The sequence below is a fragment of the Carettochelys insculpta genome, chromosome 9 (genome assembly GCF_033958435.1).
Source record: "Carettochelys insculpta isolate YL-2023 chromosome 9, ASM3395843v1, whole genome shotgun sequence".
Lineage (NCBI taxonomy): Eukaryota > Metazoa > Chordata > Testudines > Carettochelyidae > Carettochelys > Carettochelys insculpta.
The window spans coordinates 4,042,282-4,067,966 of record NC_134145.1 but is presented as its reverse complement, the minus strand read 5'-3'; the positions used below and the strand labels follow the sequence as shown (position 1 = coordinate 4,067,966).

The window sequence follows — 25,685 nt, the reverse complement described above, 5'->3', positions numbered from 1 at the left end:
CCTGAGGAGCCCCTGGACCTGGGGCCTTGCCCCCTACTTTGTCTCGTTCTCTCTCCCAGACTAACTGCTTTCCAACTCCCAGTTCCAATTCAAAACCCTAAAGCTTCACCTCCCCCTTTGTCTGCAGTAAAGAGGTGTCACCTGGTTGCCTGGGTTACCCTCAGGAGCTCAACACCCCCTTTGAGTCCACCCCGCCCCACACGTATCCCCCACTACATCACACCCTTACACCCTGAGGGTGCTATCTTTAAAAAAAATTATTTAAAAAATAAAAACAAGTTGTTCACTTGACTTCTGGGTGTGAATTCTTTACAAAATGTATATCACATTTGTATCAAATATATGTCACATTTTGCCAGCTTTGTCCACAACTCTGAGTCTTTAAGAATCTCAATTGCAGATCTTGCAGAGCTGGGACTTAAGAGAAACGCCGAGTATTGCACAAGTTGGCCAAACCGGATTGGACCCATGGTTTGCAGAATCACTGCTCAAAGCTCCCTGCGTGTTTTTATATGAGAGCTGCCATGCCTGGTCACAATACTGTAATTTTGAGGCTAGAAGGGAGTTCTGGCATTTGGCTATACTTCACAGTGCTGCAGTAACACAGCCTTGTTGTGGTGTGTAGTGAAGATGCTGGTGCCTGTGCTGGCAGGAGAAGTTCTCCAGTTTGGCAGAGGTACTTCACCTCCTTGAGAGGCGATAGCTATGGCCTAGTACTGTCTACATTGGGAGGTTGGTCAGTATAATTGTTGCTCTGTGTGCCATCTCCTTGAGCAATACAGATGTACTGACAAAAATTTGTAATAGAGATCTGGGCGAAGTCACAATTCTGAGTTTTCTGCTATTTAACGTAAGTCAGATTTTCAGTGATCTTTCACCTACCACATGTGTGGGAGAGTTTTTCTTGTGTTTACGTTGTTTTCAAAAAAAATCATACAGAATCGCAGGAGATTGATTACAATTCACATTGCAGAATCAATGGAGATTAATTTTGTGACTCTCTTGGTTCATTGTGTATCTGTTTTGACAATTGGAGGCCCTAATCTTGTTTAAACTTGTACAGGTTGAACCTCTCTCTATTCTGGCACTTTCTCATCTGGCAACATCTGTAGTCCAACATGATTTTATTTAGCTGAATAGCTGCTTATTGTGGGTGTAGCCAAGTTTCTTGTAGTCTCATAAAGTTTGTTTACAGTCACCTGTCCTGGCTCTCAGTGCTCCGTGTGGTGTTTAATTCTTCCCCTAAATGTTGTCTAAGAGCCCAGTATGCAGAAGTAGTATTGGTAGTGCTGTTAGACAATATTGACCTCCCGTGGTTTGGCAAATTCTCCAGTTTTGTACTGGTCAGGTCCCGGGGGGGCCAGACTAGAGTGGTTCAGCCTGTGTGTAGTCACCGTAACTTCTACGGGATGACATGGATGCTTAAAATTAAACCCTTATTTAAGTGTGTGTTTGCTAGACTGAGCCCAAAACATGGTTCTCTTAAGTGCAGATTGTTTGAGGTAGCTTTGGAGTAAAGCACCAAAGCTGTGTTTTGGATAAGAAAGAAAGTTGTAAGTTCCATCTGTATTTTTCCTTTGTCATGTGACATGACAACATCACTAAGAATAGCCTGCAAATTTAAGAAACCCCAAAACACAAACCCCTTCTCCTAGAAGTGGAATGCTCTGTTGTCCTCTGCTCCTTGAGCCCGCAGGGAATCGGAGTACTGTCAGTTCAGAGAGCTAATGATGAACGAGGACGTGTTACTGTCAGTCCACAGTGACCAGCTCTTTGTGAGGTATAAGGAGATTTTGAAAAGTTGAATCCAAACTCTTTGCACCAAACGGGTACAAATCATGTAGCCGGCTGTTGAGTGAGACACTGGAATGGAAGGAACAAGGAATTGGCAGGCTTACGCAAATTTGCAAGACCTAGCTGGGAATGGGGAGAAGGACATAGATTATAATAAAGAAGAAAAACTGCTTTAAATCTAAAACAACATGGAACAAAATCATTATAATTGAATCCACTAAAATAACACTGACTTGGAGATAGAAACCAAGATTTTCAAAAATAGGAGTCTAGCTTTATGGTCCCAAATCCATAGACAGACACCCAAGTGGCCAGTGTTGAGCATCCATCCACTTACTCCAGTGGGAGCTGGATAGTGCTCTTCGCTGCTGAAATTCCGTCTCCTAATTTAGGTGCCTAAATATGAACTTGGATACTTAAAGTTACACTCCTGTTTTGGGGCATCTTGGCCAGAATGTATTGAATTTACCTAGTGGACGTACTGCTCTGTGGGAGTTTCTTGGTAGTGCATTTCTTCAGTTTCTCTGTAATTTTGCACGAAGGACTTTTTTGAGAGTTATGTATGTAAATAAACTGATGTATTCTCTAGCAGGCCTGCTAAATATGCTGCTAATGGGAAACTCTCCCTGCCTGTAATGTTACAATGGTGGAAGAAATTAAGATAAGTAGATAAGTGTTGAATTGTGAACAGCAAAGTCCATTGTACATTTTTCCTCTCTAGTCTAGTACAATATATTTTTGTATTCAACCTTTTGAAACTAAATCCAGTTCTTAGCTTATCAGACCAGTCAGTCTCATTCAACTCTAAGGACAAAAAGAATTCTGGCATTGTGGTTTCTGAATATCTTGAAAAATTATTATTTAGGTTTATTAGGATTGAGAATGGTAAGCTTTTTGGCCATTGAAAAGAGGGGAAATAAAGCTGTATGGTACACTTCCAGGGCCAGATTTTCCTTTGTTGCCAGCTATGTGTTGGTAGAACATCTTGGCTGGGAATGACTGTCCTTGCATATATCTAATATTAGTGCCATCTCTTGCATCTTTTGTCATTTTCTGTTCTTTGTGACATTCTTCAGCAATTTTGCCAGGTTTTTTTTTTTTTTTTTTTTTTCAAATTTTAAATTGGTGTGTTAATTTTTTTTTCAAAACATCTTTAATTTTTATCTACTTTGGTAGAAATTACCAATAAGATTCTGGAGCAGAAATTAAATCTTCCATTGTAGAGTGCAGGGCACAATTACTGCTAAAGAACTAATACTGCCTAATGGGAGTTAGTGCCCTTGGGTTGTAGACATCAGTCTCTGCTTCTGCTGAATAGATTGAGACTTCAATGTACAGTTGCTATTGCCTGTGACCGATGACAAAGTATCCTGTTGCTTCCTCCATGAATCTGAAATCACTGTTCCCATGTTAGTTTGCAATATGTAAAGTTCTTATTTTCATTGTGCCTAAAGCTGTGTTGTTGGTGTAGATGGGTGGCGCATGCATGTTATAAAGTTTGCTTGTGTTGGTTGATCTTTTTTTTTTTTTCTATTAATATAATTACAGGAAAAATGGCTGTAGAGGTCAGTTGCATAAATACACTGGGAGTGTTTTCCAGTTCCAGTAAAATAAACTCATTTCCTGGAATATTTCAAGTATGGGTGTGAATATGAAGTGAGCTTCCTTACGCCTTTCTTCGAAAATGTACATTGCTGTAGCACACTCTTATTACCATACACCAGAAGATAAAACAATCTTAGTAAATTGTTTCTAGCTCTCAGGCCAGTAAATGAATAAACACATTTTAGTTAGATGGAACATCATGGAAAAGGGGAAAGGATAGAATTGGACAAATCTTGACCAGAGAAGTTACTGCTGCTATTTAGCATGGTATGGGGAGACCCTTTGTCGTCTTTCCCCTTCTCTTCTCTTTAGTACCTCCAGCTTCCCCACACACCTTGAAAATCTGTGTGCTGACAAATGGTGCCACTGTGTAGCATTTCACAGAGCAATGCAAACTGATTTGTGGGACCTCTTTGTAATGTAGATACCCTCACAGTGTACAAATACAACTACCTCCTTTTAGAAATGGGCAAAAGAGACACAATCTGTGACCTGACCGAGGTCATAGGTAAACTGGTGGGATAGCTACTGACACATCTCTGAATGTCCTGGATTTTGGTCCTGTGCTCAACCAGCAGGTCGCATTGTCATCTGATCACACCAAAAAATTTGCCACACCTATCATAAATAGCTGCAACTTCCTACACTCAGTATACTAGGACTGCAGGAGCATTAATTTAACTTATTTAAAAATCCCCTGGTTGGGCCCCTGTGATTCCTTGTGCAGGGTCTAGAGCTTTGTAGTTGAGAGAGAGTTGCCTGCTGCACCCTATTGCTATGTGGTCTGTTATAGTTCTTTTCATGACTTCTGGTTTGGGAACTCCATCGCCTCTCATGTCCTGCAACGTACTTCTGTGGTGTGGGTCCCTCCTCCTCTCCCAGTGTTTTGGTGTACCTTAAATCCAAACATGCAGTGTGTGTTTTTCAACCTTTGTTTATTTACTATTTGTGTGGTGCCAGCAGTGTAGTAAGCATTTCTGACGTGGAAACTTGGACTAGACAGAACACGTATTCATTTTAGTTTTAAATTGTACATTTTAAAAGTAATAATACAGAACATTTTCAACTAACTTTAAAAACAGTGAAACTAACCCAGTAATCTGATTTGTAGCATGCCAGTTTGCATGAGGGGGATATCTGATCTTATGCTAAAATTGTGTTCCAAGCCTGCATCTTTTGGAGGTGATAAAGCAGTTATAAAAACTGGTAGGTGCCCTGTTCATGGAGCTAATTATGCCTGCTGGGATAGAAGGCATGTTGGCTGACTAAAATAGCCTGGTTGTGTTGCAGACAAGTGTCTTGAGCCTAGTTAGTAAAGGAGGTTGGTCAATTTGATGAGTGTCTGGTTAGTATATGGGAATGAATTTAGTGCCCTGTCTTCCTTTAAAATGGGCTGTTTTAAAACTTTTTTTTAAATATGAAAATTCCAGTGTCTAAAAGAGCTGATTTTACCACTGTTGTTAAACACAAGGGTTAATTTGTATTTGCCTCGAGCATTGGGAATGATGTATGTCTGCAAGCTTCTTACCCTTGATGCTGCCAAAATCTTGGGGTCCATTACTTACAGTTTAATTGCTTCAGTTCTTTGGTATTACTATGCTTGCTTATGCAAATCCGTGCTTCATCTCTGCATGCTGTTCCAAATCATGCAGGTAGGTATTATCTTTAACTTCCCCTTCTTTGATTACCTTCTTTGTGCTACACTGTAAGATGAGCTCTGTCAATCAGTCTAGTACTGGGGTCAGCAATCCTCGGCATGGGTACCAAGAGTGGCGCATGAGCCAACTTTCATCAGCACTCAAGGCAGAAGCTCGGCCCTGCCCCTCATCCCACATGCAGCCAGGAGCTTGCTCAAAGCCAGGCCGCCTGTGGATTAACAGTAGACCAGCTAATGCTACCAACCACTACCTGAATGGTAAATCCCTGCATCTTTATTTATTAATAAAGCTGTTGTAAGTATGACTATTAGTGACTTTGAAAAGCATCACCTGCACTGGAACTGTACATAGAGGTCAAAAGGTCAAATTTCAGCCCGCTGCCTTGGAAAGGTTGCTGACTCCTGGTCTGGTACCTCTTTCCTCACCCAGTCCATCTGTTCAGCTTCTTGCTTTTATTCACTGTGCATCTGCTATTGCTAAATGTTGTTTTCATAGTTCTAGTTCTCCAGAGTTTCCCATTCTTCACTTAGCTCATCCAATTCGTCATTGTAAATGTCCTTTCAAAACATATTGTCTTTTCCCAACAGCATCTTAATGTTAATCTTGCAGTGCATTGACATTTTTTCTACCACATGAGAAAGTGTGTTTGCACCATTGCTTGATTTGTTGGTCTGTTTCCAATGTAATCATCACGCAGTGCTTTCATATTTAAGATGTTGTGGAAATAAGGCTTCTTGGATGTGTTGGTCCCAAGATCTAAGACAAAGGTAGGTGAGGTAATACCTTTTATTGGATCAACTTCAGTGCATCAAATGGCTCATCAAAACGCTTATGGGTGAAACTAGGGAATCACTATGCCCTTGCATGAACTCACGCAGAAAATTGACACAAATACCATATCAACCATGAGCAAAAACTTTTCCCAAGGCAAGCAATCTATATCGGACTTCTTGCTTGTTGTTTCCAGAGAAACCTGCATAATACCTTCAAAAGATGAGCCTGAGAATTTAAATTCATAACTCAGCTGGAAGCTAAAAATGTGGGCTTCACGAAGACAGTTTTATGGCTCATTACAACTTGTAACATACCTTATTAGGTATTAACCTTTATTATACTTAACAATCAGTCTTGTGTATTTAGCTCAGACACTTTGATTACTTGCCCCTGACCTGAGGAAGAGCGCCGTGTAGCTCAAATGCATGTCTCTACCATCAGTTTGTCCAGTAAAAGATATTACTTCACTTACCTAGTGTCTAATATAACTGAGGCATAACATAAGGTCATAGCATAGGTGGGAAGTGTAAGTGTCTGGGATGGCTTGACTGAAGGTGACTTTACTGAATTATTGACAGAGGGCCTCTGAATTCAGTTCTTGGACCATTGTTTTTTGACTACAGAGGGGGTGAACAGGGTAACAGAGGGCAGTGTTGAAACTGACACCAGAACAGACTCAATATGTATATCCCCCACTTTAATGTACACACATCCAGAGTGTGTGTGTGTGTGTGTGTTATGAAAGCTCATCACCTAAGAAGTTATTTTGTTAGTCTTTAAAGTGCTACATGACTGCTTTTTTGTTTTGATGGAATACATACTAACACGGCTATTTCTCTGTCACTATTCATGAATCCTAAAGGGTAATACCTAGTGAGATTCTGTTGATTTGCCAGCACTTACTATGTTTCAAAATCTCCTGGCATATTAGAGTCTTGACACATGACTTTTGAATGCTTGGGGTTAATGATATAGTTATTGATAACCTGTAGAGAAGCACAGGGGGGTATGGGGTGTACAGGGAGGGGTAGTACCTCTGTTGGAGGGACTTGTCGTAACCCTTCGGGGATTGTCTGTCCACTTTGGTCCCCACCTGTCACTCAGCTCTCACTTGTGGCTCCAAGTAACTGCAGCATGCGCAGCGGCCACACCCCGGGCAACGGCTTCGCCAGGCCGGCCAAACCAGGTGAGTGTAACTGATGGGGCTCAAACCTTCGGTGACTTTTCGGATGTGCCTACCCAGCATGCGAAGTCAGTTCTGGCGGACTGGGCGGAAGAGATCATTTAGATCCAACGGTCAAGAAGGCGGTTCTGCAACGCTTTGTGGAACGTGAAGGGCTTGACAAGGCACGAAAGACGTCAAGGCCATCCACTGCAACCAAAGAAGTTACCAGTCATGACGATTCTACGTACCACTAGTGCCTGGCTTCCAAGGTCGAGAGAGTGGGATTGCTCCCGTGCAATGGCTCTACCACTTAAAAGCTTTCACGCACAGGTCCTGTGCAAATCATCATATCATATATATACGTCTAGAATTGGCTTATACAGTCACCAGAGGGCACACCATGAGACCAATAACAGATGATCTGCACAGATTTGTCATCATCGGATCAATGGACTACCATTATTATTCTTAGAGAAACACAGATACTTAACTGTGCTCACAGCCTCCCTTTCTGCAATGCAGGAAAGGGTTCTTTTGCTTCCTCTGTCATGTAACATGAAGCTATGCTATTGCAAGCCTGGTCAGGAATTTGCATTTGAGCCATTGTGCTTACAGGCCTGATCAGGCTTCTAGGCAATTGCCCTTTCAAGAGGGCTACTCTCCTGAGGCTGGTGTGATAGGAGAACACTAAAACGAGGTGCAATGTAAGCTTGGTTCCACTGCTTTGCTGTTACTCTGGCAATAAGACCATGGCCAGATTTCACTGTGGATAATTGTGGGGGACCAGGATATTTTTACCTTAACTGTAATGCTAGAATCTGTTTCATGCCAATGCTCATCATATTGCATTGAATCATAGTGAAGTGGAAAACATATGAAACTAAAAGTAACTTCTCTGGATAGCTAACAAATGAATTTAACAGAACCTTGCTCTCTTGTTACTGTTAGTTTTGTAGTCTAATTATAATCAGTGTTTGTTGTATAACCCACACACCTATGTGTGTGGTTAACCGTCCCATGGTATCTATAGCACTTCACAGAGAGAGAATGTGTCCTCTACAGCCTAAGCTGAGAGTCAGCTGAACTTTAGCTCAAGTTGTTGATGCACCTACACTAAGCTCCAGAGGTCTCTGGTTGGAGTCTGCCTGTGGGCAGTTACAGTTGCACTTCACGTTAATGATACAGAATTGGCATACCTGCCATGAAAAGGTCTACACATTCTCTGTTTTTGCTGTGAGCTCTCTTCAGCAACTTTTCCCAGAAGCTCTTTTCTTTCATTCTCTCTCACAACCTGACTGATCTATCCCACACTTGCATTTACACACATCCAGTGTATGTACGCTTCAGTTAGACAGCCATGGCTGGCCCATGCCAGCTGACTGGCTGTTGAATTGTAATGGAGACATTTGGACTCTGAGACTGTGTGGTGGTGAGACTCCCAGGTCTTGGGCTGTAGCATGAGGGGAAACGCCTTCTGTAATGAAACAGTCCTGCAGTCTGAGTCAGCTGGCATGGACTAAACCATGCATCCAGCAAAGAATACCCATGCAGTACGTGGAGGAAACAGCAGCAGTATTGATTTGAGACAACGCCAAGCCATCCATACTCGTTTTGTGTCAGAAAATACTGGCACCCAAATGTTTTGTGGCCATAACAAAGTCCAGTGTTTCTTAAGTAAGGAGAACTTTCCCGCTTTCAGAATATTCTTATCATACAGCTGCAGCAGCCTAAACAGTGTTTCTTTGGGACAAAGCTTCCTTTTCTTTGGCTGCACTAGCAAATTGAATGTAATGTTTGTAATTCTTTGTGTGCAGCAGACCAGCAGATAAACACTGAAAGCTAAACAGAAGTGTGGGGAGATGACTGGTAACTCTTGGTGGGGGAGGCACAATTTAAAGATTTGGGTTGGGAGAAATACAACGGCTCTATGCATTGCCTCAGGGTTGAAGAGCAGAGCCAGAAGTGCCAGAGCAGTGGCAAGAGTGCCATGGAGAGCATCTCATGACAATCACACTCCACGTACGGGGGAGCTGCTACCTGGTGCTGGGCTCCTTGGAGGGACAGGCAAGAGCATGTTGGGGCACAGCTTGGAGCTGTGCCACCCACCCTGCCTGCAGACCACCAGTGGTGCAGAGGCATCCGGCTTCCGAAACGGGGCGGTCAGCCACCACCATGGGCCCTACAGTGTACAACCAAAAAGGGCATGTCTGAGATGTATTGCCTAAGTTAGGGAGCTTTGGAATGCATACCGTAAGGCCTGGGAAGCAAGCCACCACTCTGGTGCTGTGCCCATGACCACCTTCTGGCTCTAAAAAGAGCTGGATGAGATACTTGGGGTGAGCCCACCTCCATTCCAAAAACCCCCATGCATACTTTGTGGATTTGGCAGCCATTCAAGGGTGGACTGAGCCAGGAGGAGGAAATCGTGCATGAGGGCACTGAGGCAGAAGGAGGATTTCCCCTGCCCCCAGACACAGAGGATGACTTGGCATCTACAGATGCATGCAGTCAGGTGCTCTTTTCTGCCCCAGAGGAGGTGGAGGGATAGTGAGAGGGAGGAATGGAAGGAGAACACACATTGGCTCTTAGACCTTATTGAGTGCTGGTGGACATGCTGCCAGTGTTACTAGCACTTGAGACGGAGCAGCTGCATGGCCAAACCCTCCTGCCTCTGATGTCCTGCTTCATCTGTGTTCTACATTTGTTGTTTTTAATAAATTAAATTCTTGTGTTTTCAAAGCTGTCTTTATCTACTGCATGAAAATAAGCAAGCATATCCCAGCAAAGCAAAAGGCACTTTAGCACTACGTTCATCGAACAGGCAAATCGTAGTAACCCACTAGCAGCACAGCCAGTGCACTCCCATGCACGGCAACAGATATATTGACTTTCAGCATCAAATTGATGCCTCAAGGCACCTCTTATCCTTCACGGCCCTGCACTGTGTTCCTCTGATTTGCCCTGGTCTCAGGCTGTTCTAACTCAGTATCCAAAGGTCCAGCGTAGAGTGAAACTTCCACCTTCCCCCTCACAAATATTATAGAGGGTATATCATGAGGCTATAACCATAGGGATGTTATCAGCCAGGTCCAGCTTCCTGAACAAACATCGTCAGAGGGCCTTTAAACGGCCAAAAGTATGCTCCTCAGTCATTCTACATATGCTCAGCCTATTCTTGAAGCATTCCTTGCTGCTGTCCAGGGTCCCAGTGTATGGTTTCATGAGCCATGACATTGAGGGGTAAATGGGGTCTCCCAGGATCACAATGGGCTTTTTGACTTCCTCTTCTGGTGTGGAAAGACCCCACTTCTGGCTTCCTGAACAGACCCAGGCTGGGAAGGAGGGATGTGTGTCAGGCACCTTTTTCGGACCAGCCTGCTTTAATGTCTGTGAAATGCCAGTGGAACCATGAAGAAATACCCCTTCCAATTAATGTGCAGTAGGGTCTTGCCATTCATGAGTGCCACATTTGCAAATTCAACTATTCACAAGTGGCCTCGCTTCCCCTGGAACTCCAGGGCCAGTAGCGCTGGCGGCTTGTGCTTCCCTGGGGCTGCTGGCAGCCAGTGCTTCTTGGGGCTCTGGGCCTCCCCTCCACATTTGCGAAAATCAACATTCGCGAGGGTTCTGAACCCAGAACCCTCGCGAATGTTGAGACCCTACTGTACTTTGAGGCTAGGTGGTCTGGTGTCAGAATTGGAATATGGGTGCCCTCTGTTGCCTCTCTGCAGTGATGGAAGCCCATCCATACAAAACCATCCACAATTTCATGCACGTTGCCTAGAATCATGGCCTTTTGAAACAGGATGTGATAAATGGCCCTATGTACTTCCATTGAGTGCAAAGGTCAGCTTGCCCACTCCAAACAGATTGATGACTTATTGGAAGCTCTCTGGAGATGCTGAGGTGCTCTGTTCGATAGCTGCCCAGAGTGCACCGCTCCAAGTGTCCCACCAAAGCAAGAGCCGCTTTGGCATCTGACTGCGTGGAGATGGGACAGTGGTTTCACCACTGTGCTCTGTGAGCAGTGCTGTTGCTGACAGTGCTTTACATCTGCCAGTGTAGACATATAGCCTAAGTAGCATTACTCTAGTTTTTACACAAGGAAAATGAGGCACAAAACTTGAAAACTGGTAGGACACATGGCAAAGAGTAAGATTAAATGGTCAGTTTTCATCTTGGCCAAAGGTTAGCTGCTATGTCACAAGGAACCATTAACTCTAAATCCAGTGTTTAATGGTTTAGTGATATTAAAAAGTGAGGTGATCAGCAGTGTTCCCTCTAATTTTTCCCATCCATGCGCAGAATCAATTTTATGTGCACCCAGGCATGTGTGGACATGCACCACCAATAGAAACACCCTTCCTGCTGTGGGCAGTCTCCTTATCAGCTCTCCTTATCGCCTGAATTTTTCCTGGAGGGGCATGCAGGTATTCACTTTACAGGGAACACTGGTGATTAGTGAGGTAGCAAAATGTGCAGGTGAAGTATTTAAGTTTGTCAGAACCAGAAAGAACTGTGAGGATCTTGAAAGAATGAGCAACAGAATGGCAAACAATTAAATAAATGCAAAACGTACGTTGGAAGGGAAATGTCACCTATTCATACACTTTACAGGGTTCTAAATCAAGTAGATCAACTCTAGAAGGGGACCTGGCTGACACTGTAGATGACTCAGTGGAGACCTCTCCTCAATGTGCTGCTGTGGTAAAAATAAAGACTTTCATGCATCTGACAAAGCGGGTCTTTGCCTAGGGAAGTTTATGCTCCAAAATATCTGTTAGTCTGTAAGGTGCCGCAGGACTTCTTGTTGTTCTCAAAGATACAAACGAACATGACTATCTCTCTGATAACAAGATATAAGGGTACTTAAAGAAAGGGATGGTGAATAATAAAGGAATAATTCCTTCTTATAAATCAATGATTTGGCATTATCTAGAATACCTCAAAATAGCATTGCAGAACGAGGGGCTGCATCTGCACTACAGCAGTCCTTCAAAAGAAGCTCTTCCAGAAGACATCTTCCAAAAAAGCTTCTTTCAAAAGATCATGTCCACACCCAAAAAAGCAGATCAAAAGATCCATTTCCTCTTTCGACAGAGCGTCCACAGAGCCCTTGCTCTTTTGAAAGAATGGGCCATCGAGTTAAAAATCTGGTGCCCTTAGGACTTCCCTTTCTAAAAATAGGGCCCCTAGGGCATCTACATATTTTTTTTTTCTAAAATAATCTTTCTGAGAAAGGCACTTTTCCTCATCTGAGAGAGGAAGAGGGCCACTGGGAAATGTGCTGCATTCTTCTGATTTAATATAAAAATAACACATTTTGTGTGTAGACACTCAGTGAGATTTTTCAAAAGAGCCCTGGCTTTTGCAAAAAATCTCACTACTGTAGATATAGCCAGAAGGTTTTCGGAGAAGAGCAACAATGATCAAGGACCTGGGGAAAAAAAAGTCTTGTGAAAAGAGAGCAATCCAATTTTTTCAGTCTTAGAATATTACAGGTTGAACCTCTGTAACCCAGAACACTGTTGTCTGGCAGACTCTGTAATCCAGTGTGATTTTAGCTGGATGGACGACCACTTATCGTGGATGTGAACCAAGTTTCCCATGAAGTTTGTTTTCAGCCACCAATCCTTGCTCTCAGTGTTCTGTGCTGTTATTTAGCTGTAATTTACCCCTAAACATCTTCTAAGAGCCCAGTAAGCAGTAGAAATGTTGGTAATGTGCTAGAAAATACTTTCCTCCCATCATCTGGAAAATTCTCTCATGTGGCACTGGTCAGGTCCCAAGGGTGTTGGATGAGAGAGGTTCAACCTGTAGTGAGAAAGTACATGATAAAACTATATAAAATCTATGGTCTTGAAAAAGTAGACCAGGAACTTTTGTTCTTGTAAAAATAGAGCAAGAAGACACCCAATGTTAGCAAGGAGCAAGTTCAACACTTATAGAAGGAAATATTTTTTCTCACATAACTAAACTCTGTAACTCCCTGCTGTGGAAAAAGTTGAAGCCAGGAACTAAGATTCAAAAAGGGATTGGAAATTTATGTGGACATAAAGAACATCCAGAGTTATGATTAATTATGATCATGGTGTGGAAGAGGTAAAAAATCTCAGATTTCAGGTCTTAAACCAATATCTGAGAGATCAGGATGATGTAAGGGAAAAATCTACCTCAGATCTTCTTCCTGGGGAGTTGTTGCATCTTCCTCTGAGGCATCCTGTGTTGGCAATAGGATACTGAACAAGATGGACTGTGGGTCTGATCCAGTCTGGCAATTCCCATGTTCCAGGATTATACAGAAAATTAGTGTGTCTGTGACTAGAACCCAGCTGCCCTGACTCAATTTGATCTTGTAGCCCCTGGACCAATCATTTCCCCCATCTGATGTATTTTTATCAGTATGTTAAAACCTCCTGACTTGGTTTGAGATGGGACCGACATTTTGCTTTGCAAACTGGAGAGCGTCAGTAAATCACTTATACTTCCAGCAATATAGGATGCATTCTTCCATCAGACCTGGTATGTACAAATTACCAACCAAGTAATGAATTTTTAAATGCAGTTTTAGTGACGCTTCTCCCCACCAGCTTTTGATCTCTCCTTTTGATCATGTCCAGATGTTAAAGCACAGGTATTGTATTTTTCTCCAGACCAAACAGGCAAAAATGTTCCTGGGAAGCATTGTCTTTCATTTTTCTAAGTCCCTTTTTGTTTCTTTTGTGTGTTCATTAGCACTCATTCTCTGTTGGCAGAATTAGTTGTTATAATATGTGGTAAATAATATAACCTTCTCCACGTGATGAGATGACCTAAACTGGCAAAAATCTTCCCAAAACAAAAGAGCAATCCTGTAGCACCTTAAAGATTAACAGTATAATTTATTAGCTTTTGTGGGACAGACCCATTTCTTTGGCTCTGGTTATTAGGAAGCTCATCACCTAATAAATTATCCTGTTAGTCTTTTTAGGTGCTACAGGACTGCTTTTTTGTTTTGGGAAGATACATACTAATACAGATACCTCTATGGCAAAAATCTGTGCTCTAAACCAGTGCCCCATTCATGAGACTGCCTGTCCTAGAATGAGAATATGGGAAATCAGTGTGGGCTCCCGTGATCTGGCCCAGACTGTTGAGCACAAAACCAAGGAACTTCATCTGTTGTAATTTTTTTTTTTTAAACTAGGTTGGAATGCTAGAAAATAACCTCTGGGCTCATGCTTCATCTTGATGGTTGCATAAGATTAAAAACTAAATTCCAAGGTCAATATAGGATGATTCGTTGGCACTTAAATATGAACCTTTGGTCAGAGCAAATTACAAGGAGAAAGCAAAGGAGAGAATATTGGGTGTGTATTCATGCTGGGTGCAGGTTAATTTTCTGACTCACAAGTCTTAACAGTGCAGCAAAAATTATTGATGATTCGGGGGGGTGCGGCTTTCACCCTGGCCTAGCAGTAGAATCTCAATTGTCATGTGCCGTTGTGTTCTATCTTAAAACACACACACACACACACACACACACACACACACACACACACACACACACACACACACACACACACACACACACACACAGAGAGAGAGAGAGAGAGAGAGAGAGAGAGAGAGAGAGAGAGCGCCCTTCAAAACCGAACCAAATCTTGTTTTGTTTTGTTTTGTTTTACAGTACATCAACTGTGGTAATCTGGAACAGCTACTAGACAGTAACCAGCATCTGCCCTGGACAGTGAGGGTGAAATTGGCATATGACGTTGCTCTGGGACTCCGTTATCTTCATTATAAAGGCATTTTCCATCGGGATCTTACATCAAAGGTACCAAGTATATAATGAACAGAACTTGTTGAAGGGACATATTATGTGCTAACAGCACCACTTTGCTGGCTAATATCCTCAGATGCCTGGTTCTTCACCCCCTTCCAACAATTAAACTGTTACGTAAAGTGTCATTTAAGGGATTGTGGGAGAAAGTTGAAACAGTTTATAGGATTAAGCCTTTTTTTTTTTTTTAAACAGAACAAATGATCTTGAGAACGGTTTGTCCATAAGCCTTAGAAATAACTAACCTGAAGAGAGGTCATCTGTAGATGAGGGTTTCTGAGAAGGTGGCTGAAGAATTTAGTTTTTAATTCATAATTTAAGTAATTTATTGAACTCCCTGGGCGTTTATGCGTTAAAAATAGTTAACAATTAGAATTTAATTAAAATCCATGTAGTGGAATTGAAGTCATTCTTTTAAACCCACTCTAAAATCTCGCTGTTGCTTTAATTTCTGGTATTTCACAGGCATAAGCGGCATAGCGCACTACTGAATTTAACAGTGCAGAGTCCTGTATAGCTAAAGACAGTCATGTCTCCACCTAACTTCAGCAAGAGCAGACCAGCCTACGTAAAACTTCATAGGGTCTGGATTGAGCTAAAGGGACGTAGTCCAATGGGGAAGAAGGGCTCCACTCTGGGGAACTAGAGGAAGTCCATCCTGTGGAGCCTGCAAGCTCCCTGTGGAGGAATAGTGTCTACGTGGTATGGTTTGTGTGGCTGTTGGCACTCTTGTCAGTGAACAGCTCTCTGATTTTAAAAAAAAATAAAATAATTCCCAGGGAACAAACAGACTTGGAGCTATGCAATTTGTGGACCTATCCTTAAGTCATTTTCTGCAAGATGTTCCCAAACCACAAAAATAAAAAATAACAGAGAGGTAGCCAGGTTAGTCTGTGTTCTAACAAAACAAACCAGCAGTCATGGAGCACTTCAAAGATGAACAAAATAATTCATTAGGTGATGGGCTTTCATGGGACAGAGTGCGGTCTTATTATTGGGTCTGTCCCATGAAAGCCCATCACCTAATAAATTATTTTGTTAATCTTTTAAAATGCTCCATGACTGCTGGTTTGTTTTGTCACAAACAATAAAGATAAGGTTCAACTTTCATTTTTTGTGTATTTTTGTAACATAAGCAAATGAACACCTAGAATGTCTGATTCAGTACAGAGCCTGTTCCCAAAACACCACCATAAAAACAACTATAAATGATGGCATGGGCGTGGGCCAGGTACTAGCTTCCGTAGTGACTGCAAAGATTAACATGGGGACAGATCTGTAAATCTTGCTTTCTTCCCGAGTCATCTTTGTGTGATGCTACAGGAGCAGAATGTAGACTGTTTTTGGGTCTGTCGCTGTTTCTTAGAAAACTAGATAGTCAAAACACTCTAGAGGAACACTGAAGTGATGTATTCTTTCAGTCTTACCTCAGAGTTGATTATCTTTCTCCCTGGAAATATTTTATTTTAAATCAAGGGATTTTTGACACATGGGGAAACTGACTCTGCGTGCGTGCGTGCGTGCGTGTGTTTTCATATAAAATCCCAGTGCGATATATTTGTAAACGCAGGCGAGTACAGTCTTTCCAGAGTAGAGGATAGCGGTAGTCTCCTAGTTAATGTTGTACTTGGGAAATTGTCTTACCAACTTCTTCCCTCCAATTTCAGTTCTGTGAACAATATTCTCCGGTGCCTGACCTATTATGTTGCAGAAGAGGTTAAATGGATGATGTGTTGACCCAGGAAATACATCAACGATTGGTTAAAATGATACTTCTGAATCCAGAACAAAAAAGCAATCCAGTAGCACTTTAAAGACTAACAGAATAATTTATTAGCTAATGAGCTTTCATGGGACTGACCCACTTCTGTCCCACAGAAGTGGGTTTGTCCCATGAAAGCTCATCACCTAATAAATTATTTTGTTAATCTTTAAAGTGCTACTGGATTGCTTTTTTGCTTTGATAATACATAGAATAGTGACAGAGAGCCATGCTAGTCTAAGTCCAGGGGTGGGCAGAATATGGCCTTCTAGCATTTCTGCCCAGCCCGGCACAGGCAGGCTGGCTGCTTGGCTACCATGGCTCCATGCTGTTCCTGGAACTGGCAGGCAGTTGCATGCCCCTGAGGGAAGGAGGGGGAAATAGTGTTGCATGCACTCTCCCTGCCCCCCCAGCATTTTGCTCATCGCTCCTATTGGGTGGGAATGGCAGCTGCAGCAGCCAGCTGTTTCTGGGGGCAGATTGGAGCCACAGCATGCAGCTACTACAGGCAGGCAGCCTGCCCTATTGCCTACCACAAGCAACTCCCAATTCCCGGAGTAGTAAGCCCCTCCTGGCCTGAGCCTGCACTTTGTACCCCCTTTCACACCCAAACTACTCTTGCACCCAGACCCCGCACCTCCTCCAATAATAGAGTAGGAACATGCAACCCGTGATGACTTACCAAAATTCATGTAGTGTCCTCCTTGTGAAAATTATTGGCCATCCCAGTTGTAGGTAGTTTGTAAAGTACTAAAGATCCTTTTAGCTGCAAAGTGCTTCTAAAAATATGAGTACTGTACTGACTTCTGAAAATATGTCTAGTTACTAAGAGTCAGAAGAATAGCTTGTTTGATGTACCCACGGATTTCAGCTACTTTAGAATTTGTAATAAAATTACATACAATCTTGATTTAACTATAGGCATCCCATAGGAGTACAGTCTTACCCCACCTTATGAGGGTAATTCATTCCTGAAAAACTCTTAGGGCGAATTCTTGTAAGTCAAAAATGTAATCACCATTAATTTCAATGGGAAAAAAATTTGTGTTCCTGAGCCCCAAAATTTACACCCATTTATGCTAAAACAACACCAAAGCCCATTAAAATTAACACAATTACTTCAATAGTTAGCATTAGTTGTCATAACAACCTAACAAGGCATTGTCCCTTCATTAATTACTCTACAATATCTCTGTTTACCTGCAGAGACAGGGGAACGGAAATTGAAGAGCGCCTGGGAGGGGGGCGCAAAGCCAGGTGGCTGCCTGCAGCTGCAGAAGTGGGGGCAGGCAGGGCAGAGCAGGGCACTGGGAGGCAGCCCAGCCTGAGCGCAGCTTACGTTAAATGGGGAGGGGGCAGTGTCAGGGGCTGGCGGTGCAGGGAGCTAGGCAGGCACAGGAGGCCCCCAGTTGGCAAGGGGCGATGCCTCACTCATGCAGGGCTGCACGGCAGAGAGGACCTGCCAGCAGCGGCCGAGGCACTACATGCAAAGGACCGCCACAGGCGGCAAGTGGCGCCTGAGGCACAGCTGCACGGGGCTGGCAGCGGCGGCCCCCTAGCGGCAGGGGTGGGGCTAGTATGGGCTGCATGCCCAGCAGCCATGTCTCGCGGGAGCACCTGGGAGCCCACGGCCGTTGGCTGGGCAAGGGTGCGCTGCTGCTGCAGAGCTGAGGTGGAGACCCAGACCAGCCACAGGTAAGGGCTGGGCTGGGGGCTCTGAGAAACCGCTGCCAGGCGCTGCGGAGAGACGTGCCGGGCGGGATGCAGCTGCGGGCAGCCGTTGCCTGGAGCCGCAGCCTTTCTCCCGCTGCAGGGTGTCCACGTCCCGCTGAGGTGCGTGAAATTGAAATCGGTCCTTGTAAATTCGAGGAAATGCCTCGTAAGACGAGGTAGGGGTTTTGAATCAAACTCCTTGTAAACCTGAATTATCATAACCTGAATGGGTGTATCTTGGGGTATGACTGTATTATATTAGTATTTTCTTGTCTTCCCAGCTCATAAAAAGAGTTTGAGTTTTAGCTCCCTTCCTCTGAAATTCTTTTGGAGAAGACAGTAGGGCTTAGAACTCCTTTTTATTTTTTCTTCTGTCTATCAATCAATCTATCAAACAACTAGTGTAATTAACGAGAACATGTTGCACTGACATTCAGACTCAACAACTGTGCAGGCATAGTTAGTTAAATGAAATTCCAGTTCTCAAGACTTCTGTGAATGCTCTTATTGTTTTAGAGCTTTGCATAACTGTTTTTCTTGGTATCTGTCCTGTCAGCACCTCAGTGCTATCTGTGGTTGAATAGTCTATATCAGTGGTTCCCAACCTTTTCACTGCCATAGCACATCTTGACACCTTTCATTGTTTGTGTACACCCCTGTATTTTTTCCAAACAAACTCCTGACTATTCATGAGCCAATCCAGACTAAGGCAAATAGGGTTAAAATCAAAATAGCCATGGAGACCAATGTTATACTGTGATCTGTCTTTTGTGCCAGAATTAACATTTTCAACAGTGAAAACCAACATTAAACATGTAAGAACTCTGGGCAAAATCACGCTCAGTGGAGAAAGTGACGTGCATTTGAGAATAATATTTTGGGATGACAAGCAGTTGATAATTAATCATTTCTTCTTGTTCTCAAAATAGCCTCCCAAGTGTGTGTAACTTTTCTTCTGCTGTTTTAAAATGCAATATAATTGTCACGCTCTAGAGTGGTGCCACCCTCAAGGGTTGGACCCCAACAAAACAGGAGATATGTCTCCCAAAACGTGGTTATTTGCAAAGAGATGATGCTGTTTTTTCTAATGACTGGTGAATTGACTCTGCTCATCCCTAGAGAGAGGGTGGGTGTATTAATGCTGTCTCTGTTCCCAAATGTATTGGGTACCAGAATTTTGGCCTTTACTGCAGGAGTTTTTGTGCCCACATCTGTACCCTGCCCAGCTATAAATTCTGCCCTCCAACCTCCAAATCAATCCTGTGCCTCTAGCTTCCAAATCATTTCAGCTCCCCAGTCCCCATCAGTTCTGTCCTCACACTGCACCATTCTGGCCCCCACTAGTTTTGCCCCTTTCACACTCAGCCATCAGTTGAACCCACTTTGCCTCGCCTGTACATTTTACTGGGGTTCTTCCCCACTCCTAACACTAGAGCCTCTCAGAGCTTGTGAATTTGTTCTCCCTATGGACATGTTTTCGTATGTATGAAGCCCCCTGAATCATGAGGCTTTTCTTCAACAGATCCTAACATTTTGATGGGTCTGAACTGTGGCTGTTGGTAACCAGAAGTGACAAAGAAACAACCATTGCAAGAAACATCTGAAGAGTTTTGGGGGAAAAACCCCAAAACGTTGGTTGTGATAAAACAGGTTGTCTTATTTTGAGTTGGATTTTTGCAGCATTTGGATTTCGCAGCTGCTGAACAGATTTAATTCACAGGGAAGGGAGAGTCCAGCAGGTGCAAAAATATGAGGTCCTTTTTACCCTCAAATTAAATACAGCCTTTTTGACAGCTAGGCATATGTGCTAGCTGAACCTCCTGCAAGCTCTTCCGTTGTTTTAAAAATTGAACTAAGTTTTTCTTTTGGTTTTTTTGTTTTTGTTTTTTTTAAAGGGACACTTAAGATCTAGAACTCCTATCTTTAAAAACATTTTCTTATTTGGGTTGCTAACACCTTTGACTTGAATTTTTAGTGTCAGATATCCCAAGTGCTACACACACACGTACTACTAAAATTATTATTAAAGATGCAAAATCAAGTAGTCGAAGGTTAGGAAAAAAACACAATTTAAGGTTTTCTGTGCAACATTATTACATCTCTGTTCTGCAGGTGCATTACGAGCAACGTTCTCCATGTATGGCAGGTATAAGAGGCGGGGAAGGTAATGGCTTCCCAAACTGCCAGTCTGACCCTGCCCACACTCTGACCCCAAAATGCCCCCTGCTTCAGTGCAGCTCCTGGGCTGCCCTCAGGAATCCACCATGCTGAGGCTGGGGACATTGGGACAGTGCACTTGCCCTAGCTCCAGGGCAGGAGACTTAGTACTCCTGCCCTCCCCGTGTTCCAGGGCCAGGGTGGCTTAAGCCATGCACCATCCACCCTTCCAGTGCTCTGGGGCCAGCGAGCATACTCTTTTGTGGGCGACAACTCACTTTATCAGATGCACGCATTAATTTTTCTGTGCCTTTCTATGGCACCCATGACTAGTGTCCAAGTGTTTCACAAATATTAATGCGTTTATTTTCACTACAGCCCTGTGAGATGAGAGGGTCTTATCCTTATTTTCTAGATGAGAGCTGAAGCAGGGAGATTAAGGTCAAAAGATACCATTGATTTTTGGGTCCCTAATTTGAGATACCTAGGAACTGATTTTTCGCAGTTCTTAGCATTAACTATCACTGTATGCTCAAAACACAGCTCCCTTTGGCTTCAGTGAGAGCTGCGAGTGCTCACCACTTCTCCCTGTCAGATCCCAGGGTAGGCACTCACACAGGGCCAGCCTTAGGGGATGTCCCCTGCTCCAAAGCATGGGGACCCCAGAGTTTCACATTTTCCCATGTCTCTTCCAGTTTTGTCTGAACTTTTCCAACAAAATTCAGCCTGAAGCAGATGCCTGGTATGGAAAGTTTCAGCTCAGACAGTTATTTTGGACAGCGTTACTAACAACTGAAAACGGGATCTTAGAATGGGAACTGTAAGGCAAACTCAAGAGATGGCGCTACCCAGCCCCATTGATAAGGAGCTGTCTGGTGGAAGGAGTTTTACTTTTCACCCTGTGGTGCTTGATCCTTTTTAAAAAAGAAATTAAACAATTCCCTTTCAGGTTTTGTTTTATAGTCTGTCATTAGTGTCTGGTTCTCTTGTTTTAGTACAATGCTGGTATTTGGATTTCCAACATTGCAGAGGAATATTCACATGCACAAAGATGTCTTTCAATCTGAGTATTTCTAACCATTGTAGCTTTGGTATAGTCTTATTTAAAGGCAAAATGTAATTTTTGTCCTAAATTAAATTGTCCTTTGGAAGACATGTTATAATTTTAAACTTTGTCTATTGGGATTGTAAAACTGCTGTTGATGACACTTCAGTGTCAGCATTGATTTTGTTATTTACAGGATGGCTTTTTAAAACCAGCTGACCCATCCCAGTTGGCTCTTAAATATTCTAAACTAAGTATCAGTCACTGAGGAGTTGTGAATGAGTATCATTCCTGAATTTTTCTTTACATAATTGACTCATTCTGTATCATAGTGAAAAACAAAATGGTGGAGATGGTTGCTCTGATCAGCTTATTTTTAACTTTGATGTTAGTGATTCTATTTTCATAAGTGTTTAGGAAAAACAGAAAACAGACTGTTGCATTTCCCCTAGTAATATTGTGCTATGCAAAGCAGATACTAACCTCCCGCAACATACAAAGGAGCCTTTATGTTCTTTCACATCTGTCTCCGAATAAACAGCTATGTTAACCCTTTTTGATGTACAGAGTTCCTTTCTTTCATTGAAGTGTCTGTCTCAGCTAGAACTGAAGTCTCCTGTATGGAAAAAAAAGTCAAATCTGGTGGTGTTGGGTTGTGTAAACCTCCAGAAGAAACAATGTGTCTCTTGATGTCGGCATCCCACAAGAAAGCATAGAGAATTTGTTTTACTGCATTGCATTTTACACAGATAGTCTAGTGGAAAGTTGAAAAAGCTTTCTTAAAGGCCATACTGTAAAACTGCCTGGCATTTTATATCACTGGTCATTTCTGCTGTCAGCCTTTCTGTTAGCAAAGGGTTTGAACTCTGTATTTTATTAGCAGAACTTGGCATAAAAGTTCTCACCAGTGTGCTTGCTTTTCTTTGCTTTGTCCAGAATCTGAGTGGTATCAGCTTGGTCGGGTGTTAGAGTAAGTTCACTCTGTGTGTCCGCTCTCTTTACTAAATACTTTCTCTCTTTTTTTTAAAGTCATTCTTCCACTTGTCAGCCCATAATACAGACTTTCTCCTCCTGGCACCTATATTTTGTGTTTATTTTAAATTAATACGGAAGTTGAGCATATATATCAGCATTGCATTCAGAGTGCACAGCGCTGGCAACCTTGTTATTTCTGACTGTGGGACATGCAGGAGTCTTTTCAATAATTGCAACAAAGGTCCAATTAACTACCTTGTCCACGCTGAACAGAAATTGCAGCATACAAGTTCCAGAGAAGGTGGGAGTATGAAGAGGAATTCAGTGATGCTGAGAACATTCTGAACACCAAAGTCTGGTATCAAGTATCACAGCACAGATTGAAGCACATCAACATGGAATACTGTTTCCTCAGAAAATTGTTCCATTGTTTGGCATGAATCCAGTAAACATTAGTGGTGAAATCTTGGCTCCACTGAAATTGATAGCAAAACCCACCCCCTACCTTCAGTGAGTCTCGGATTTCATGTCAGGGGGAGTTTGAAGATGCTCAGAGCTTAATATATGGAGAGATACATAACTCATAGAGCTGGAAGGCACCTTGATACCTCATCATGTCCAGTCTCTGCCCTCTCAGGAGGACCAAGCATTATCATTCTTGACATTTTTTTTTTAAAACCTATTTGCTCCAGGCCCCTAAATGGCCGCCTCAGGGATTGAGCTTCCTACCCTGAGCATACAAGGCCAATGCACAAACCACTAAGCTATCCCTCCCCCTCATAGGGCTTGCCTATGTGCAACCTTGCACAGGTTTAATTAATCACTTTAACTGATGCAAGCCTCTAGATGGACACACTTATTTTGAACTTAGAGCAGCGGGCTGGACTTGATGGCTTTTTTAGGTCTCTTCCAGCTCTATTGTTGTTTGATTCTATGAACTCAACATCGTATTTCACCTGTTCCAAATTGACTTAAGCAATACCTGAAACCCCATTTTTGTACAGAAATAAGAATGCTCGTTTGAGGGTAAATGTCCTTCTGTCTGCGCTGCAAAAAAACTGAACTAGCCCAGGCTGAGATCACTTAGGTTAAAATAAGTTGACAACACAGCAATTCTGCTTTTAACTTGGCCAAGGAGCTTGACTATAACCTGGCAGTTCTATATGCTTGAACTTGAGCTGCTAACTCCAGTTGAAGTTGAGTTGCTTTGCCTCCATTGGTATTTTAACCAAACTTAAGAACACACCTTTTGTGCAGTACATAGTCACCTCTCTTAGGTTCTCGCAGTGCAGCTGTTCCAACTAGACAAGGTCTCAGACTCCTGCCAACAAAAGCAATGACATTTAGGAGTTCAGATGGCTTCCTTGGTTTAACCCTGAGCAGCTCAGCATAGCAGCACAGTTAATGATAAATGCTTAATAGGTAAAATCTGAGGCCTCAAGGTGTTCCTATTGCCTTCTGGGATTATGTAGTAGTTTACCCATAAAGGTCTCAGATAGCTGAGCGGAGGTGTTAGTTGGCATAGTTCCTGCTCAGCTTCCCTTCTGAAAAGGCCCATGTCTCAAGAAGCCCTTTGCCTCAGAGGACCCAGTTTGCAAGTTTTGCAGATTCTCCTATATGTAAGGGGGTTTACAAGGGTAAACCAACATCATCTGGAAGCTATGATGTTACGTGTATCAAATTATGTACTACCTCTGTGGCTGATTGATTAGTAATCGTTTAATGTCGCTGTACATCTTCATTAAGTAATTTCCTTTGACTGAGAGTTGGTGCACATTCTGGTATAGGGATAGGTTGCAACTAGAGCACTGAGGAATTTCAAGGGAACTCTTATGTTTTGGGGTTTAGGTTTTAAAAGCAAGGTTTTACAAAATGTTAACCCAGTAGAAATGTTTCCATATATTCTTAATTCCCATGAAAACAGTTTTTTTGTTGGAATTTCATGATCTTTTGCAATATTTGCAAACCAACTTTGGTGCATTGTACTGTTGCATGAAATCCAGAAGGTGAAACAAATTTAATCCTTTTTCACTGACCACATTGAATGAAATGCAACAAGGAAAAATCAGTGTTAATGGCAGGAAGTAAAAACTAGACTTTAAAAATTCCTTAAACATGAATAGTTGAAGTGGTTAGAAGGCTTGCTGGAATTTATATGCTCTGACTTTTTTTATAAAACCTGACATTCTTTTTGAAATGTTGATCTTTGAATATTTGATAAAATTTAAGCATATTTAACTGCATCTACAATAGGAAAGAATTGTACAGGTAAACTTTTCAGTGTTAGCATGTGTTTATTTCTGTTCGGAATACAATGAGATTCCACCTCGTTTTGAACCTCTACAGTTAGAGTTGAGATATATTTTGTTATCCCTCTAGGATTTAAATGCAGTTTACAGTGAACAAATTTTAAACACAGGCAGGCTGAATGAATGTGTTCTTTGATAAGAGATAACAAAGGCCATAACTGAAATGCTGGAGTGCACTTTGGGACAGAGTGGTTCGCTAACACTTGTAAAAATGTGTGATTCTCAAAGCAAACTTTATTACAGTTCAGCCACATTAAACAAACAGGACTTTGGACCTAGGAACTAAGGCCCTGATCAGCTTTTTTTGCTGAATGTTCATGAGAGCAGCATACTTAATCTTTTAATCAGATGGAGGGAAAATGTATTTACTTTATAGACTGGGCTAGTGTCAGTTCTGGGTATGTAATCGACGGTGACCTGGATTTGAGCTTTCAGACAAGGGACTCACTAGCACCCTGCACACATATGACATTGGTATCTGCATAGGCATCTGCAGACCTCCAGACATGAAGAGGATATCCACCAGTGTTCAGGGTTCTAGATACAAAAATTATGTCAGCATATTTTTATTGTTTTTATTTTGTTAGTCTTTAAAGTGCTACTGGACTGCTTCTTTTGTTTTGATAGTATAGACTAGCATGGCTCTCTCTCTGTTATGTATCAGCATCTGTATCTGTAGAGATAAGACAACACATATTTGCATCTGCAGATATAAAGCTTATGTTCAGGGATTTTCAGGGCTCTAGGAATCACTATCTACAGCAGCTGCATCTTTCAGACAAGCTAATGTGGTAGGGTTTGATGGGGAGATTTTGTGCATTCAGGCACTATTTGAAGCTCATAGTTTCCTGATGCTGGCTGATATTGCAGGGTGCCATGCTGGGGATGTCTGCAGAGCCATTGCTA

General features: G+C 42.5%; 1 protein-coding gene across 1 annotated transcript in view; it reads left to right on the top strand.

Moving 5' to 3' along the window:
• Positions 1-25,685, top strand: part of TESK2 (testis associated actin remodelling kinase 2) — a 110,847-nt gene that overhangs the window by 59,747 nt on the left and 25,415 nt on the right. Inside the window, exon 5 of the mRNA XM_075003535.1 lies at positions 14,666-14,812. Within this exon, the coding sequence (XP_074859636.1) occupies positions 14,666-14,812 (147 nt within the window). The remainder of the gene's footprint in view (positions 1-14,665; positions 14,813-25,685) is intronic.